Here is a 16,443-nt window from a genome sequence, read left to right on the forward strand (position 1 = left end):
TCCAGAAAGAATGCTGGTAAAAGCATGTGGTTTGTGGAAAAACATTTATATTTGTACCTACATGCAGTGGTCAAAAAATTCCTTATACCCAGGTAAATAGCCATAAATGTCTTTTGAAAATTGCCCTATAATGGCAGACTGAGACATAAGATTTTGATTCCAGCTTTGTTCCAGCTTTTTTCTCCTTTGCTGCCATCCAATTAAGAGAGACCATTACTAGGATTGTTTCAAGATGTTAATAAATTCTAAATTAGAGTTACGAATTGAGGAAATAAATGCTGTATGAATTTTAATTACCAAGAGAGTCTGGGTATGCCAAACTTTTAAAAGTGCAAAAATAGCAACTGTATAAATAGATTTTTTTTTCCTTTACAAGAAGTAATTATCAAAGTTTTATTTTAAGGCTGGGCTGGTGGCTTAGTTTCAGTACCAGGCAGAGAAGTCAAGATTCCATTAATGCATCAGGTCTTCCACTACCAGGCCAACCTGAAGGGCATTCATAGCCTTTTCTTTTTTTGGGGGGGTGGGGAGGTGATCCAAGGCATCATGCAGTGTTGACACTAGTCCCCTAATTCTATAAAAGTTGCCAGAAATTTTGTATGTAAATTTGGGTGCTCACCCAATTTGCTAAAACCAATACACGTGGAACTAAAGTCACCTATGGAAAAGTGCTTGGGACCACATTCTGCTGCGCTTGTGACAGGGTGAATGGCAACTCCTGTGGAGGCAGTTAAGCTGTGTTCCCACTGTGGGACCTGCCAGCTGGCGTTGGGCTGTTGCAGTGCATGCAAGCCAGGAATCCCACAGGACACTCAGGAAATAGCTGCAGCAATCCTTGGATTTGGCACAGCATCCGAATATGCCAGGGACTTCGGGCTGTCTGACAGGGCCGGTGCAGCTTGATGCTGGCTCATATGCGGCCATTTCAGAAGTCTCTTCTCAGCAGCTGATCTACAGTGTCACAGAAGTATGACTGTCATCGTTATTGGATCCTGGTTGCAAGATATGCAGTGGTGGTTGTCGCCCAGGGATTTGACCATCGGAGCTCCCTTTCTGATAACACAGTGGGAGGTGGCGACAACGGACACCAGCAAGTAGGGTCGGGGAGCTCATTACAAGTTCTGTCTGGCACAGGGCACCTGGATGGAACAGGAGTCTCGGCGGTTGATAAATCGCTTGGAGCTCGGCAGTGTGGAATGCCTTATGCAACTTCACTCTCTTTCTGGCGAAGACCCCAGTCCAAGTTTATTTGACAGTGTGACGGTAGTGGCTTATATCAAGAAGCAAGGTGGGACCAGCAGCCATCCAGTGGCAGTGGAGGCAGCCTCCCTTAGGAGTGGGGTGGAGAAAAATCTTCTCTGCTTATCGACAGCTCACAATGCTGGGTCCTGGAATGTGGAGGTGGACTTTCTCAGCATGCACTCCTTGTACCCAGGAGAATGGGAACTATTCAGCCAGGGTTTTCAGCTGGTAGTGGACCGATGGGGTTCTCCGCTTTTGGACTTTATGGAAACAAGAAGGAGTGCCAAAGTGCTCAAGTTCTTCATCCATTGGAAAGAACTGGGCTTCAATAGGATCGATGCCCTATTGCAGCTCTGGCTGGGGACACAATTGTATGTCTTCCTTCCTTGACCAATGGTAGTCCTGTGTGTTGAAAAGGTTCATGTTACACCAGGGTCGAATAATTTTCATTGCCATGGATTGGCTGCTGAGGCTGTGGTATGGGGATTCTCTCCATCTTCCGCAGGTATACAACGAAGGTCCGGTATTTATGGAGGATCAGTTTCCCTTTTGATCTTATGGCTTGGCCATTGAAAGGGCTTGGTTGAGACGAAAAGGCTATTCTGATTAAGTAATTGTGCCTTGCTTCAGGCTCAGAAATGCTCTACATCCATGGCATATGCGAGGGTGTGGAGGACGTTTGAATGCTTGTGTTCTGAGCGTGGACTTTCTCCCTTCTCTGCTCATATCGCGTACTTCCTAGTGTTTCTCAAGGCAGGTCAGAAAGGATTCATGTTGGGTTCTCTAAAAGTGCAGGTTGCAACTTTGGCCTGTTTCTGGAGCTGACTACAGAAGAGGTCTCTTGTGGTTTACCTGGATAGTTTTTGGTTCTTGTTGGGAGCCTCCTTTTGAGCCACTGTAAGGCTGTCTTGAAAGATCTTACGGTAAAGACATCATTCTTGGTGGCTGTTGCTTCAGGCTCTCTCTTGTTGGGATACCTTTCTCCACTTTTTAGAGGCGGGGTCTTCCTGCACCCGGTTCCTTCCTTTCTTCTGAAAGTGGTATCAACATTTTATCTCGACCAATCTGTGGAGCTTCCGTCCTTTCACAGAGAGGATGAAGAGGCTTAGTATTCTTCCATGAAGTTTCTCGATGATCGTAGAGCCCTCATTAGATATCTGGAAGTCGCAAATCAGACAGACTGTGCTTTTTGGTAAACAGAGGCGTAGCCTTATGGCTTCCAAACCCATAATTGCTAGTTGGCTGAAGGGAGGGTACCTGGTCAAAATAGCCCTGACAAAAAGGCCCAAACACAAAATAGCCCCCAACAAAAAGGCCTACCCACAGTTTGGCCGTTGACAAATGAGTCCCCCCGACTAGGGCTGCACATACTGCAGCGGGACATGTTTATCCACTCCTACTCTAGCTGAGATAATATTTAACCATCTCTCTAACCCATTTGCAACTTTCTTCAAATCAGTCATCTTACTTTCTAATTCTTCCTTTCTTTCTTACCCATCTATATGTTACAACTTTGCCTTACCCTTCACTATCAATTATAATGTTCTATTACGTATTAATACCTAAAGACTCAAAGAAAAAAACAAATGACATAACCAGCTACCGCCCTGTAGCATCCATCCTTTTGGCAGTCAAACTAATGGAAAGTATGGTAACCAAGCAACTTTCTGACTACTTAAACAAATTCTCAATACCGTGTTTCCCCGAAAATATGACATCCCCCGAAAATAAGACCCTGTAGAGGTTTTGCTTATTTTGTAAATATAAGGCCTCCCCCCGAAAGTAAGGCCTAGCAAGGTTTGAGGGAGAAAATCGCCGAGGTCGCTACCGCCCCCCTCCACCCGGCCCAGGCCCTCTCATCGCTATTAAACTTACATCGTTGAAACCGCAGCAAGCAGATCAGCTTCAGCTACCGTCGGCCTTCCTTCACTGCCTCTGTCCCGCCCTCGCCGACGTGACGTCACACGTGGGCGGGACAGAGGCAGTGAAGGAAGGCCGACGGCAGCTGAAGCTGATCTGCTTGCTGCGGTTTCAACGATGTAAGTTGAATAGCGATGAGAGGGCCTGGGCCGGGTGGAGGGGGGCGATGGCGACTCCGGGGGGGGGAGGGGTGGCGGCGACGTTGGGGAGGGGGGCAGGAGACATGGGAGGTCTGAGGGGGCCTTGCAGCTGGCTGGGAGGGACGGAGGGGGGCCTTGCAGCTGCAAGGGGCCTTGGAACTGGGAGGGAGTGCAGGGGGGGCCTTGCAGCTGGCAGGGAATGAGGGGGGCCTTGGAGCTGGGAGGGGTGGACAGAAGGGTGGCCTTCAAGCTGGGGAGGGGGCCATGGAGCTGGGGAGGGGGGCCTTGGAGCTGGGAGTGAAGGGCAGGGGGCCCTTGGAGCTTGGAGGGAATACGGCCTTGGAACTGGGAGGGAGTGTGGGGGGGGGCCTTGCAGCTGGGAGGGACAGAGGGCCTTGCAGCTGGCAGGGAATGAGGGGGGCCTTGGAGCTGGGAGGGGTGGACAGAAGGGGGGCCTTCAAGCTGGGGAGGGGGCCATGGAGCTGGGGAGGGGGGCCTTGGAGCTGGGAGTGAAGGGCAGGAGGCCCTTGGAGCTTGGAGGGAATACGGCCTTGGAACTGGGAGGGAGTGTGGGGGGGGGGCCTTGCAGCTGGGAGGGACAGAGGGCCTTGCAGCTGGCAGGGAATGAGGGGGGCCTTGGAGCTGGGAGGGGTGGACAGAAGGGGGGCCTTCAAGCTGGGGAGGGGGCCATGGAGCTGGGGAGGGGGGCCTTGGAGCTGGGAGTGAAGGGCAGGAGGCCCTTGGAGCTTGGAGGGAATACGGCCTTGGAACTGGGAGGGAGTGTGGGGGGGGGGGCCTTGCAGCTGGGAGGGACAGAGGGCCTTGCAGCTGGGAGGGAATGAGGGGGGCCTTGGAGCTAGGAGGGGGGGCCTTTGAGCTGGCTGGGAGGGAGGCACTGGGGGCCCTTGGAGCTGGGGGGGGCAGGGGGCCATGGAACTGGGAGGGGGCAAGGGGGTCCTTACAGCTGGGAGGGAATGGGGTCTTGGAACTGGGATGGAGGGCAGGGGGTCATGGAGCTGGGGAGGGGGCCATGGAGCTGGGGAGGGGGCCATGGAGCTGGGGAGGGGGGCCATTGGAGCTGGGAGTGAAGGGCAGGGGGTCCCTTGGAGCTTGGAGGGAATGGGGCCTTGGAGTTGGGAGGGGTGGACAGAAGGGGGCCTTTGAGCTGGCTGGGAGGGAGGCACGGGGGCCCTTGGAGCTGGGGGGCAGGGGGCCTTGGAACTGGGAGGGGGGCAGGGGGCCCTTACGGCTGGGAGGGAATGGGGTCTTGGAACTGGGATGGAGGGCAGGGGGCCTTGGAGCTGGGGAGGGGGGGCCCTTGGAACTGGGAGGGAGGGCAGGGGGCCTTGCAGCTGGGAAGGGGGGAGGGGCCTTGGAGCTGGGAGGGAGGGAGGGACAGAGGGGGCCTTGGGCCTTGCAGCTGTGGGGGGAGGGGGGGCCTAAACGAAGAGGCAGAGAATCTGACCCGCGACTCCTGTACTACCGTATGGACCGCTTCCTAACATCAAGTGTGATTACGGGACTAACCTCGCTGCCGGGAGGTTCAGGGGAAGGGTCCTCGTTCCCCCGGCTTGAGGAGGAGATTTCCTCCTCCGTTGCCGGCGATGGCGTCAACTGCGGCCCAGAGTTCCCCGGACAAGCGAGCGTCGATAGGGTTTCCTGGAGCGGGCAAAGTGGTGCGAGCGGAGGAGTGGATGACATGGGGAAGATCTCGGAGAGATAGGGGTTTGCTCGAAGCTTTCTACGGTAACGTAGAAATTTAATTCTGAACTTGGGAAAATACCTGAATTACGGAAAAAGACAATAACTTCTCTGATAAATGACATGATAAAAAACTCTACTGATATATCGTACAAAATTGTCAACAGAGGGAGGGGGTCTGCAACTCGGAGGGGGGAGGCCTGGAGGGAGGGGGCTCTGGAACTACCAGTAGGAGGGGGTCTGGAATGGGGGAGGGGAGGGGGAATGCACCACCTGTAAAAATAATTTTTTTTTTTAATTCAGCACCCCCAATCAATTTGAAAAGTTGGCTCCTGGTATGGCTGAGCCAATGGCAGCCGAGGTGGAGGAAGGTGTCTGCCAGTCCAGCGGAGGTGAGCTCTGGTGACAGAGGATTTCGGAAGACCAAAGTACGGTAGAACATACCGGTACCGGTAGGAGTCGGTCCCAAGGGACTTTTGCTCTTTTTCAAGGGAATTTGAGTAGAACACTTTAAAAGAAAACACCACAAACTTGTAGTGAGGGATTACAGTTGTGACACAGGTGCTGAGGTCCGTTGACAGCTGCCAACGCGGTAAGGTTTATTTTTTTTTAATACAACTTGCAGGCAGGCACCCCCCTGCAGTGCTTACCGTGTTGGCATGGCCCTGGCCCTAGACATGAGCGCAAAAAGAAAGAGCTATTCTGTCGAGTACAAGAAAGGAATCGTGGAAGACTCTTGGGGCAAAAATCTTACTGCTTTCTGCAAAGAGAAGATGTTGAGTATCCGATTAGTCCGAAAATGGCGAGCAGATTACGGTAACCTCAGTCAACAAGTGGACAACGGAAATGCTAAAAAGCGCAAGTGTGGATCAGGTCGGCAACCATTATTTTCCGAGCTGGAAGACCTGATCTGTGAATGGGTTGTTGACAGGAGAGCAAAGGCTTTGGTTGTGAATAGGGCTCAGATTCAAGAATTTGCCCTTGCAATGGCACCACAGTTCGAAATAGCCTCCAAAGAATTCAAAGCATCACAACACTGGCTGGATAGTTTCCTTCAGCGAAGTGAACTGTCTTTAAGAAGATCCACAACACTGTTTAGGCTGGAAGATGCTGAAATTATTAAACGTGCATTTGCATTCAAGTCCTTTATTGATGACGCTGACTTCTCTAAATACAATCTTTCCAACATGATTGCTATGGATGAAACTGCAGTGTTTATGGGCCAAGCATCTCAAACAACAATTGAACAGCGGGGTGCCTCCTCAGTGTACATTCCCTCCACTGCTTACGAAAGTGCACGTGTTACCTGTATTTTGGCAATTCGTCTGGATGGCACTAAAGTCCCACCTTTAATAATTTCTAAGGGCAAGAAGGATAAGATTGAACGTGTTTCAGGCATTTTTATTCTTGAAACTGAAAAAGCCTGGGCCACACAAACAGTTATAAGGAAGTGGGTCGATGTAATGCTGCCGCTTGTTATGCGAGGGAGCCAAAGAGGTCTACTAGTCTGGGATGCAGCCAGCACACACCGCGCGAAAGACATGAAGAAATTTCTTCACGAAAGAAAAATAGATCAAATAATGATTCCCGCAGGAATGACGGCCTATCTCCAGACTCTTGATATTGCAATAAACAAGCCATTCAAAGACAATTTGCGCATGGAAATTAATGACTACATTGAAAATAGAATGGAGAGAAATCAGCGTGGGAACTTTGTGAAGCCTAAACTGCAAGAAGTTGTGACTTGGGTGAAGAATTCATGGGAGAAAATCACTGACAGTTGCATTGCAAATGCACTACGAGCAGGCTACCTTGACAAGAAGTACTCATTTAAGGACAGTGCTATTGCTAGACATGAGAGATTTGGGCCAATGATTCTGAAAGAAATGGAGTCACAAGAAATTCACGAGGAAATTCAGGGTTTGGATTGTTATGATGATGTTCCAGAAGATGATGACATCATTGTCATTGAATAAATTTTGCTTTGTGTTCATAAATATCGGGATCGGTAAATGTACCATAGATTGTTGTACATGGAAATACCGTTAATGGTAGTAACAAGAAATTCTTGATAGGATTCACAGTTTGTCTGGTTATGCTGGTTTGTGATGACAACTATTGTATAGTATATAATAAATGTTCATTTTTTTTGTTCAACAATAAATGTGAATTCTTCTTCATGAAAAAATAAAACATCCCCTGAAAATAAGACCTAGCGCATCTTTGGGAGCAAAAATTAATATAAGACACTGTCTTATTTTCGGGGAAACAGGGTACTATATGAATCACAATCAGGATTTCGATCCAACCACAGTTCCGAAACAGTACTAGTCACTCTCCTAACCAAATTCAAACAAACAATTGCAACTGGCAATAGTGTACTTCTCCTACAATTCGACATGTCCAGCGCGTTCGACATGGTCAGCCACAAAATATTATTGAACATCCTAGAATACTTCGAGATTGGAGGAAATGTACTTACATGGATCAATGGTTTCCTAACTGCAAGAACATATCAAGTTATATCAAATTCAAATACATCATCACCATGGAAATCAGAATGGGGAGAACCCCAAGGATCACCGCTCTCACCAACCCTTTTTAACCTAATGATGATACCTCTAGCCAAATTGCTATCCAATTCTCAGAATCACAATTGACCGAAGTCTCACACTAGAAAGCCATGCGAAAAATACAACAAAGAAAATGTTCCACTCAATGTGGAAACTCAAAAGAGTACGACCTTTCTTCCCAAGTGAAATTTTCCGCAGCCTGGTACAATCAATGGTGCTAAGCCACCTAGATTACTGCAATGCCATCTATACTGGATGTAAAGAACAAATCATTAAGAAACTCCAAACTGCCCAAAACACAGCAGCCAGACTCATATTTGGAAAAACGAAATACGAAAGCGCCAAACCCCTAAGAGAAAAACTACACTGGCTCCCACTAAAAGAACGAATTGCATTCAAAGTTTGCACCCTGGTCCATAAAATTGTTCACGATGAGGCCCCGGTCTATATGTCAGAACTCATAGACCTATCGACCAGGAACACAAAAAGGTCAGCACGCACATTCTTGAATCGCCACTATCCCAGCTGCAAAGGACTTAAATATAAATCAACATATGCATCCAGCTTCTCCTACATAAGCGTGCAACTATGGAACGCACTATCAAATGTCATAAAAACAATGCACGACCTAACAATCTTCCGAAAATTACTGAAAACCAACCTGTTCAAAAAGGCATACCACAATGATCCATCCTAAATACTAGACAACGAAACTCTACCAAAACTATACAAAACCGAACTCTCTACACCTGACTGCTTCATTTATATTGTCACTAATGAACGTTACGTGTTATGTGTCACGCATTACCACTTTATTTCTCATGCCGGAAATTAACTTTCTATATTTGATTGTGTAACTTACTCTATAATTTACCCTATCATTATGAACTTTAATGCAATACTACTTTGTATTTCTTAGTCCGGAAATGGTGATCGCCATTACGGCGTAATGTAAGCCACATTGAGCCTGCAAATAGGTGGGAAAATGTGGGATACAAATGCAACAAGTAAATAGACATTGCAAATAGTATACCATGCCATACTTTATTGTTAGTTGAATATTTTTACTGCTGTAATTTCCTATTGCTCGTGTTTGATCTATTCTTACTGTACACCGCCTTGAGTGAATTCCTTCAAAAAGGTGGTAAATAAATCCTAATAAACAAATAATTAAATAAAAGGGCCCACCCCCGAGTATTTTATCTGTTCTTCTCCTGCTGTTGCAACTGTGTAACTTTCTGAGTCCTGCTGCTGCTTTGAGCCAGAATATGTCTCCCCTTTGCCACCTTAGTTTCAATGCTCACTGTCCGGAATGTCTCCCTGTTCCTTCCTGCCCTGCGTAGTCTATCTCTCTCGCCCTCCCCCCCATCAATCTTCCAATGGGGAGTGGGTGGGACGCAAGGGTAAGAGATGTATTTCCAGATCATGGGAAGGGGAGGAAGGGAGAGAGTTGCCAGAATGCAGGGAAAGGGGTAGTAGGACAGAAATAACAGAAGATGGGGTGGGGAGAGAAAGATGCTGCACTGGAGAGGGGGGTTGAAGGAAGAGAGAGCTCAGATGAGGCAGTGGGGGATAGAGGGGAGAAGAGATGCTAGACCGCCAGAGGAAGGGAGACAGAGTTTTTACTATACTTCTTATTTTGTGAAGGGCTATGGGCTATTTTGTTACAGGGTCTATTTTGTCAAGGGCTATTTTGTTACAAAGCTGTTTTGTCCAGGCTATTATGTCGGGGTACCCTGAAGGGAGACTATGAAGTCAGCTTATTTGCTTGCAAGGAAGCAGGCTCATTCTACGAGGCATATAGTAACATCCTGGATGGGGAGACTACCTTACTGTCTCCAGCAGATATTTGTGGGGTGGCGACATGGTCAATGTTGCATACCTTTGCTAAGCACTACAGGGTGCACGTTGCGATGCACTTGAAGCCAGCAACAACACCAGGATCCCACCCACTCTAGGGATTGCCTTTAAACATCCCACAGATTCTGGAATAGTGAGAAGCTACGTCATGGAATGAGAAATTTGGTCTTACCTGATAATTTTCTTTCCATTAGTCCTTCCCACTATTCCAGAGGCCCAACCGAGGTTTCTGAGATGTTTAGTTGTTGCAAAGTAATGGGTCAAATAACTGTCACCTTGGATGGTACTTCCTGCATATCTCTTGTTCTCTACAAGTTGTCCAGAGATTGGAAAGTTCCATACGTTTGTTCATCTGGTTAGTGTTAGATTATCAAGTTGTTTAAATTTGTTTTGTTTATTCTGAGTTTGTTCTTACTGCTTATCTATGTAAATAGTAAGGAGCTGGACTGGATGCCAAAAGAGAGGTGTCTCAGCTCAGTTCTCTATCTCCTGCCTGCTGCTGGTTGATGGACACAGCTATACCACAGGTTCTGGAATAGTGGGAAGGACTAATGGAAAATCATCAGGTACGATCTAGTTTCTCCTTAACTAATTAATTGTTCTACCAACATTTTTATCCAAGATCTGATGCCCATAAAGGTGAATGTGCATTGCATAATTTGGACTCCAAGAGAGCCTTGGCTTTCTATTTGGAGTGGACTAAAGCCCATAGAATGTCCACCCAGCTGGGCTGTTTCTGGAAGATCATGTCACAGCTCATAATGACAGAGTGATGACAGCATAGAAGAAATTTGTCTACACATTGACATCCCATTACAGTCGGTTTGGCCACGCTGACCTTCAGAATCTATTTGGGGTTTAGAATCAAACTCCACCTCCCTACATCCATTTTATTTTCTGTTCCATGCTGCCTTCTGAGAAAAAGAAAGTAAAAGAAAATGTAAGTTCTTGTTATCATCGTTTATTAACCCTTGCCTGTTGCAGGGTCTATTGCATATTCCCTTTTTTGTTGAAGGCAGTTTGTAGCTAGGGAGTCCGACATGTAAGGTTATTATATCCTGCTTGTCCTTGGAGAAAGCAAACTTACCTATAGCAGGTGCTCTCCTAAGGACAGCAGGATAAATAACCTTCCATACCCTTCCTCCCTCCACTATTGGAATTGAAATCTATCAGCTTAAAAATTTGACTGGATAAGTTTCCTGTGACTGCGGCAGGTGGGAAGACATGCATGTGTTTGTGGGGTAACGTTTTAAAAAGTTGTCAACAAGCTAGAGAACTTTTCCTATGCAAACTGTTGGATCAGATCACCCCACATGTAAACTAAATTGCTAAAAATAAAATGTGTAGATTTATACCAGCGTCCTAGCTAGTGTAAGTGTGTGGTTGCATGTTGAATATAGGTGTGAATTTGACTTGTTCAACTAGTTTTCTATAAAGGATAGCAAAGCGCTGACTTTCCTTTATAGAATAGATTCTACATAGGTGTGCCACATTTGGCACCTAAAGATATATGCCCCTTTATAGACTTGCTCTCCAATTGCAATGGGTGGGGAATGCATTGTACAACAAAAACCATCCAAGAATAAACTGAGTAGGAGACAGAGACGTGAAAGGGAGGGAAACAGGTGACAGCACTGACATCCAAGCAGCCCTGTCTCATGGCAAATGGAGCTAAGTATCAGGATAGGTTTGGCAGATTAGCCGTGTCTTTAAATTTCTTGCTTGAAAAAGATGAACACCAATAGGTGGAAGCATGCCCAGAAAATTTCTCTTTAACCAGGGGACCAACTGGGCATACTGAGAAAAGCATAATGAGGTTTGTGCATCATAATTGAGGTAGTAGTATGCTATGCTGTCTGAGCAGGGACTCATCCAGTTGTTCTATGGACTCTTTGAAATGAAACATATAATGTGATTATTTTTATTCACTAAATTTGTTAGGTAAATTTTTGTCTGTAAGGTTTTTTTTTTTTTTTTTAAAGTGTTAGTTGTGGGTGGATCTAGTGTAGAGTAATTTTTAGCCTTCCAACAACATTGTAAATTTCACTGCCACTATGAGTTCACCTCATCTCCTTAAACAAATGTTAATGGTACTAAATCAAGAGAACAGCCATTTCTGTGGTAACTGTAGTCATCTAATTCTTATAAACTGCATTTTGAAAAGAGTAAAAGGTGATTTTCACGTGTCTTCTGTTCAGTTCCCATAACAAGAATCTATTTCACATAAAAATAAAACTGGATGCAGGCACCCTGCCATATTTTGCTTTTTAACTGCAGAGGAATACAGTGTGCAGTGTTTCAATTTGGGACTCAAGAACGGGGCTGTCTAGCTGAATGAATACTGATGACATCTGAATTCTCTCCATTCCACCTGACAGATGGCATGTTCTGATGACTCTTGCAGTTTATCAGAAAGTGTCACAAGTGATTAGAAATTCCAAGAAGCATCAGATCTTTCTTTTTCTTTTTTGTTAATGAAGTGTAATAATTTGAACTCAGTTGGATTTACGTTTGTCTGGGAAAAAAAAATGTTTTGTTTGCTTTTTCTTCCCATTTTTAGTTTTTGACTTCCATCAAGCGGCAGATGGTGTGCAGGAGCAGCAAAGACAAGAGCAAGCTGGAAAGAAGTATGTGATTTGTTTTGGATGAAAATACCACACATCAGGCTAAAAAGATTTGAAATATAGAGTATTTCATTTTCATTTGAGAGAAAGAAAACTATAGCCTGTATGCCACCTTTTCTGAAATGGATAATAACAGTATTTTGATTTAACTGACCCTGAAGTTTAGTTCTGGATTTCTTTTCAGGATTTAGATGAGAAGAGCTAAGCTCCTGGTTTCTCAGTGACTGTGGTGACTCTTAATGCTATTGCCTCAGTGAAAAGAAAATGTCTCTTCATTTTTTGTCTTGAGTTTTCTGTGAGCCTACAACTTAAGGACTTCCAGCATATTCTGTGAGCCTTAAAACATGCCAATAAGGAAATTACTGTATATACTCGAATATAAACTCATCCAATTATAAGCCAAGATAAAATCCCCCCCCCCCCCCTCTCCACTTTTAGGGGAAAAATGTTAATTTGAATGTAATCCTAGGGTTTATATCAAGCATTCCTCTCCTTCTTCCCTCCCTCGTGTCTGACCTTCCTTCCCTCCTCCCCCCCATGGTGTCCCTCCGTCGCTGCCCCTTCCTCCGGACCTACCATTTCCCCTTGGTGGTCTAGTGAAGAGTCAGGGCAGGAGCAATCCTCACTCGCTCCTGCCTTTCCTCATTCAAAATTGTTGCTATGATGTCCAGTAGCAGTCTTTAGAGATTGCTGCTGGATATCGTGGCAGCCATTATGTGATTGGAGCCGGCACACAGATTTCTATAAAGGAGAAATTTTATGCTTCATTCCAACAGATGGTTGCATATAAAGCAAATTATAATAGTCAAGTTAAGGTAACATAATGGCTTGAACTAAAGACCTCAAATATTGTATTTGAACATTGATCTAATGGAACGTAATTGTCTTCACCTAAAGAAAGCCCTTTTAGTTAAACTGTTTTACTTGATGATCCAAAGATAATGTATCAAGAATCACTACTAAAACTCTTGTTGATGTTTCAATTGAGAGGTGCTCGCTTTAGGTTAACGTAATATCTAAAGGAGATCCATACCCTAGAGCAATGCTTCTCAATCCAGTCCTCAGAGCACGCCCAGCCAGTCAGGTTTTCAAGATATCCACAATTAATATTCATGAGAGATTTGCATGCAGTGGCCTTCTTGGTATGCAAAATTATCTCTTGCATATTAATTGTGGATATCCTAAAAACCTGACTGGTTGGGTGTGCCCCGAGGACTAGATTGAGAAGCACTACCCTAGAGTAGCCCTAGAATATTACTTTGCCCTCATTTATTTCTCCCTTGCAGTTATGTGCTAAGTGAATTCGGTGCATGCTTTTATAGAATAGCACCTATCACTTAATCATGTAAATGCCAATTCTCCAAGGACATGCAGGCTTACATTCTCACAAGTAGGAAGACGATCCCCCGTCGGCATAAGTACATAAGTAATGCCACACTGGGAAAAGATCATGGGTCCATCGAGCCCAGCATCCTGTCCACGACAGCGGCCAATCCAGGTCAAGGGCACCTGGCAAGCTTCCCAAACGTACAAACATTCTATACATGTTATTCCTGGAATTGTGGATTTTTCCCATTTAGTAGCGGTTTATGGACTTGTCCTTTAGGAAACCGTCTAACCCCTTTTTAAACTCTGCCAAGCTAACCGCCTTCACCACGTTCTCCGGCAACGAATTCCAGAGTTTAATTACGCGTTGGGTGAAGAAACTTTTTCTCCTATTTTTTTAAAATTTACTACACTGTAGTTTCATCGCATGCCCCCTAGTCCTAGTATTTTTGGAAAGCATGAACAGACGCTTCACATTCACCTGTTCCACTCCACTTATTATTTTATATACCTCTATCATGGCTCCCATCAGCCATCTCTTCTCCAAGCTGAAAAGCCCTAGCCTCCTTAGTCTTTCTTCAAGACTAAGAGCTTTCTAGAGCGAGCAGCACTCCAACGTGCATGCCGGAAATGCCTTCCCATCCACAGTGCGACCGAGCCTCTCAGTTCTTTTTTTATCCATGTGAGAAGTGGTATTTCTTGTCGTTTCTCACACGCTCAGGAAAGAACTTTTGTCGTGCCTTTTGGTGGTATTTTTTGTTCCCGCACTCTTTATTTCCCCTTTTATTTCGTTGTTAAAAAACAAACAAAAAAAAAACAATTTCCCTTATAGTCTTTAGCTTTGGCCCACATTTAAGTTTCCTTTCTTTTTTGGCATGGGCTGCTTTTAGACCTGCTGGGAAGGCTCTCTTCTTGACTTTTGATTTTTGCCATAGCCATTTTCCCTTGCATGTCATTGAAGACTCCCAGTGGGCCCGACCATAGTCTGGCAAATTGTGTCCTTTGTCTAAATATAAAGAAAAGGACTCAAATTTCCCAAGAAGCTCAATGCAAAAAACTTTTTGGAGCTGTGTCATCGAGGGAGGCACTGGCATCGGGAGTCAAGGTAGGGGTGGCTACTGTGAGACCCCGAGACACTGGGAGCCGTGAGGCATCGAGTGAGTCTTCACCTGCCTCGAGGCCTCCTGCTGTGCAGGTCTCCCAGGTCCATCCATCGTTGACACCAAGGATTGTGGGTGAAGTTCATTGGGCGAAGGCCAAGAAGCACCTTCACCGATCTCCTTCGACACACGGTGCCAGGAGCTCTGGGACACCGAGGGACTTGGCACCCAAAAAGCGTTGATGCCGGGAGGATCGCTCCCCCTCCATTCAAGAGGTGCCGATGTCTACTTCTCCCAGCAGCCAAGATCCATGCGATTCTACTACTACTACTACTACTACTACTACTATTTAGCATTTCTATAGCGCTACAAGGCATACGCAGCGCTGCACAAACATAGAAGAAAGACAGTCCCTGCTCAAAGAGCTTACAATCTAATAGACAAAAAATAAATAAAGTAAGCAAATCAAATCAATTAATGTGAACGGGAAGGAAGAGAGGAGGGTAGGTGGAGGCGAGTGGTTACAAGTGGTTACGAGTCAAAAGCAATGTTAAAGAGGTGGACTTTCAGTCTATATTTAAAGGTGGCCAAGGATGGGGCAAGACATAGGGGCTCAGGAAGTTTATTCCAGGCGTAGGGTGCAGCGAGACAGAAGGCGCGAAGTCTGGAGTTGGCAGTAGTGGAGAAGGGAACAGATAAGGATTTATCCATGGAGCGGAGTGCACGGGAAGGGGTGTAGGGAAGGACGAGTGTGGAGAGATACTGGGGAGCAGCAGAGTGAGTACATTTATAGGTTAGTAGAAGACGTTTGAACAGGATGCGAAAACGGATAGGGAGCCAGTGAAGGGTCTTGAGGAGAGGGGGTAGTATGAGTAAAGCGACCCTGGCGGAAAACGAGACGGGCAGCAGAGTTTTGAACCGACTGGAGAGGGGAGAGGTGACTAAGTGGGAGGCCAGCAAGAAGCAGATTGCAGTAGTCTAAACGAGAGGTGACAAGGGTGTGGATGAGGGTTTTGGTAGAGTGCTCGGAAAGAAAGGGGCGGATTTACGGATGTTGTAAAGAAAGAAACGACAGGTCTTGGCAATCTGCTGGATATGAGCAGAGAAGGAGAGAGAAGAGTCAAAGATGACCCCAAGGTTTCGAGCTGTGGAGGAAGCTTTGCCGCAGTCGAGGCAGGAGCTGGCTTCTCGACACTTTTCTCGAGGGCATGGGTCCTTGATGTTGAGGTGGGCCCGGTCCCATGAGGGAAGTGCTGTCTTATAGCGATGAGGAGTGCTCATGGGAATCAGAGGAGGATCCCAGGTACTTCTTTAGTGCATCCTATGGGATCCCTTCTGAGCCGTCCTCTCCACCTGAGATGAGACTGTCTCCACCAGAGAGCCTCTCTTTCACCTTCCCCTTCAGCCATTCCATTCCCCTTAGAAGTGGAGGTTGAGCCCAGGGCCAAGATGCTTGAGAGCCTGGACTACACCTCTCCACCTAAGGAGGCAGTGACGGCTTCTCTCCATGAGGTACTCAAGGAAGTCCTGTCAGGAACTGGGTATCTCCTCTGTCTGACTCTGTGGTGCCTAAGAAGATTGATACCAAATATCGGATCCACGGGGAACCTGGGTTGGAGAAGGTCTCAGTTACCCCACAACTCCATGGTAGTGGATGCCGCTCTCAAAAAAGCCAGGAGTAGTATGGATTATGCCTTGGTTCCCCTAGGCAGAGAAGCTAGAACCCTGGACTGTTTTGGGAGAAAGATGTATCAGGCTGCTATGCTCATCACCCGTATTCAATCTTACCAGCTCTTCATGAATGTTTACTTGCGGAACTTGGAGAGGCACCTGTCAGACTTGGTCAATATGCTCCCTCTGGAGCAGGTCGAGCCGTTTTGCCAGTTGGTCAAGCAGTAGAAGGCGTGTCGTAAGTTCTTGGCCAGGGACATGACACTTTTGGCGTGGCATCCAGAAT

The 16,443-nt window shown here is 46.2% G+C and overlaps 1 protein-coding gene across 1 annotated transcript in view; it reads left to right on the plus strand.

The window, feature by feature from the left end:
- The window catches only part of ADSS2 (adenylosuccinate synthase 2), a 188,304-nt gene that overhangs the window by 84,747 nt on the left and 87,114 nt on the right, over nt 1–16,443 (plus strand). Inside the window, exon 5 of the mRNA XM_030196473.1 lies at nt 11,997–12,063. Coding sequence (XP_030052333.1) covers nt 11,997–12,063 — 67 coding nt within the window. The remainder of the gene's footprint in view (nt 1–11,996; nt 12,064–16,443) is intronic.

The sequence above is a fragment of the Microcaecilia unicolor genome, chromosome 3, assembly GCF_901765095.1.
Source record: "Microcaecilia unicolor chromosome 3, aMicUni1.1, whole genome shotgun sequence".
NCBI lineage: Eukaryota > Metazoa > Chordata > Amphibia > Gymnophiona > Siphonopidae > Microcaecilia > Microcaecilia unicolor.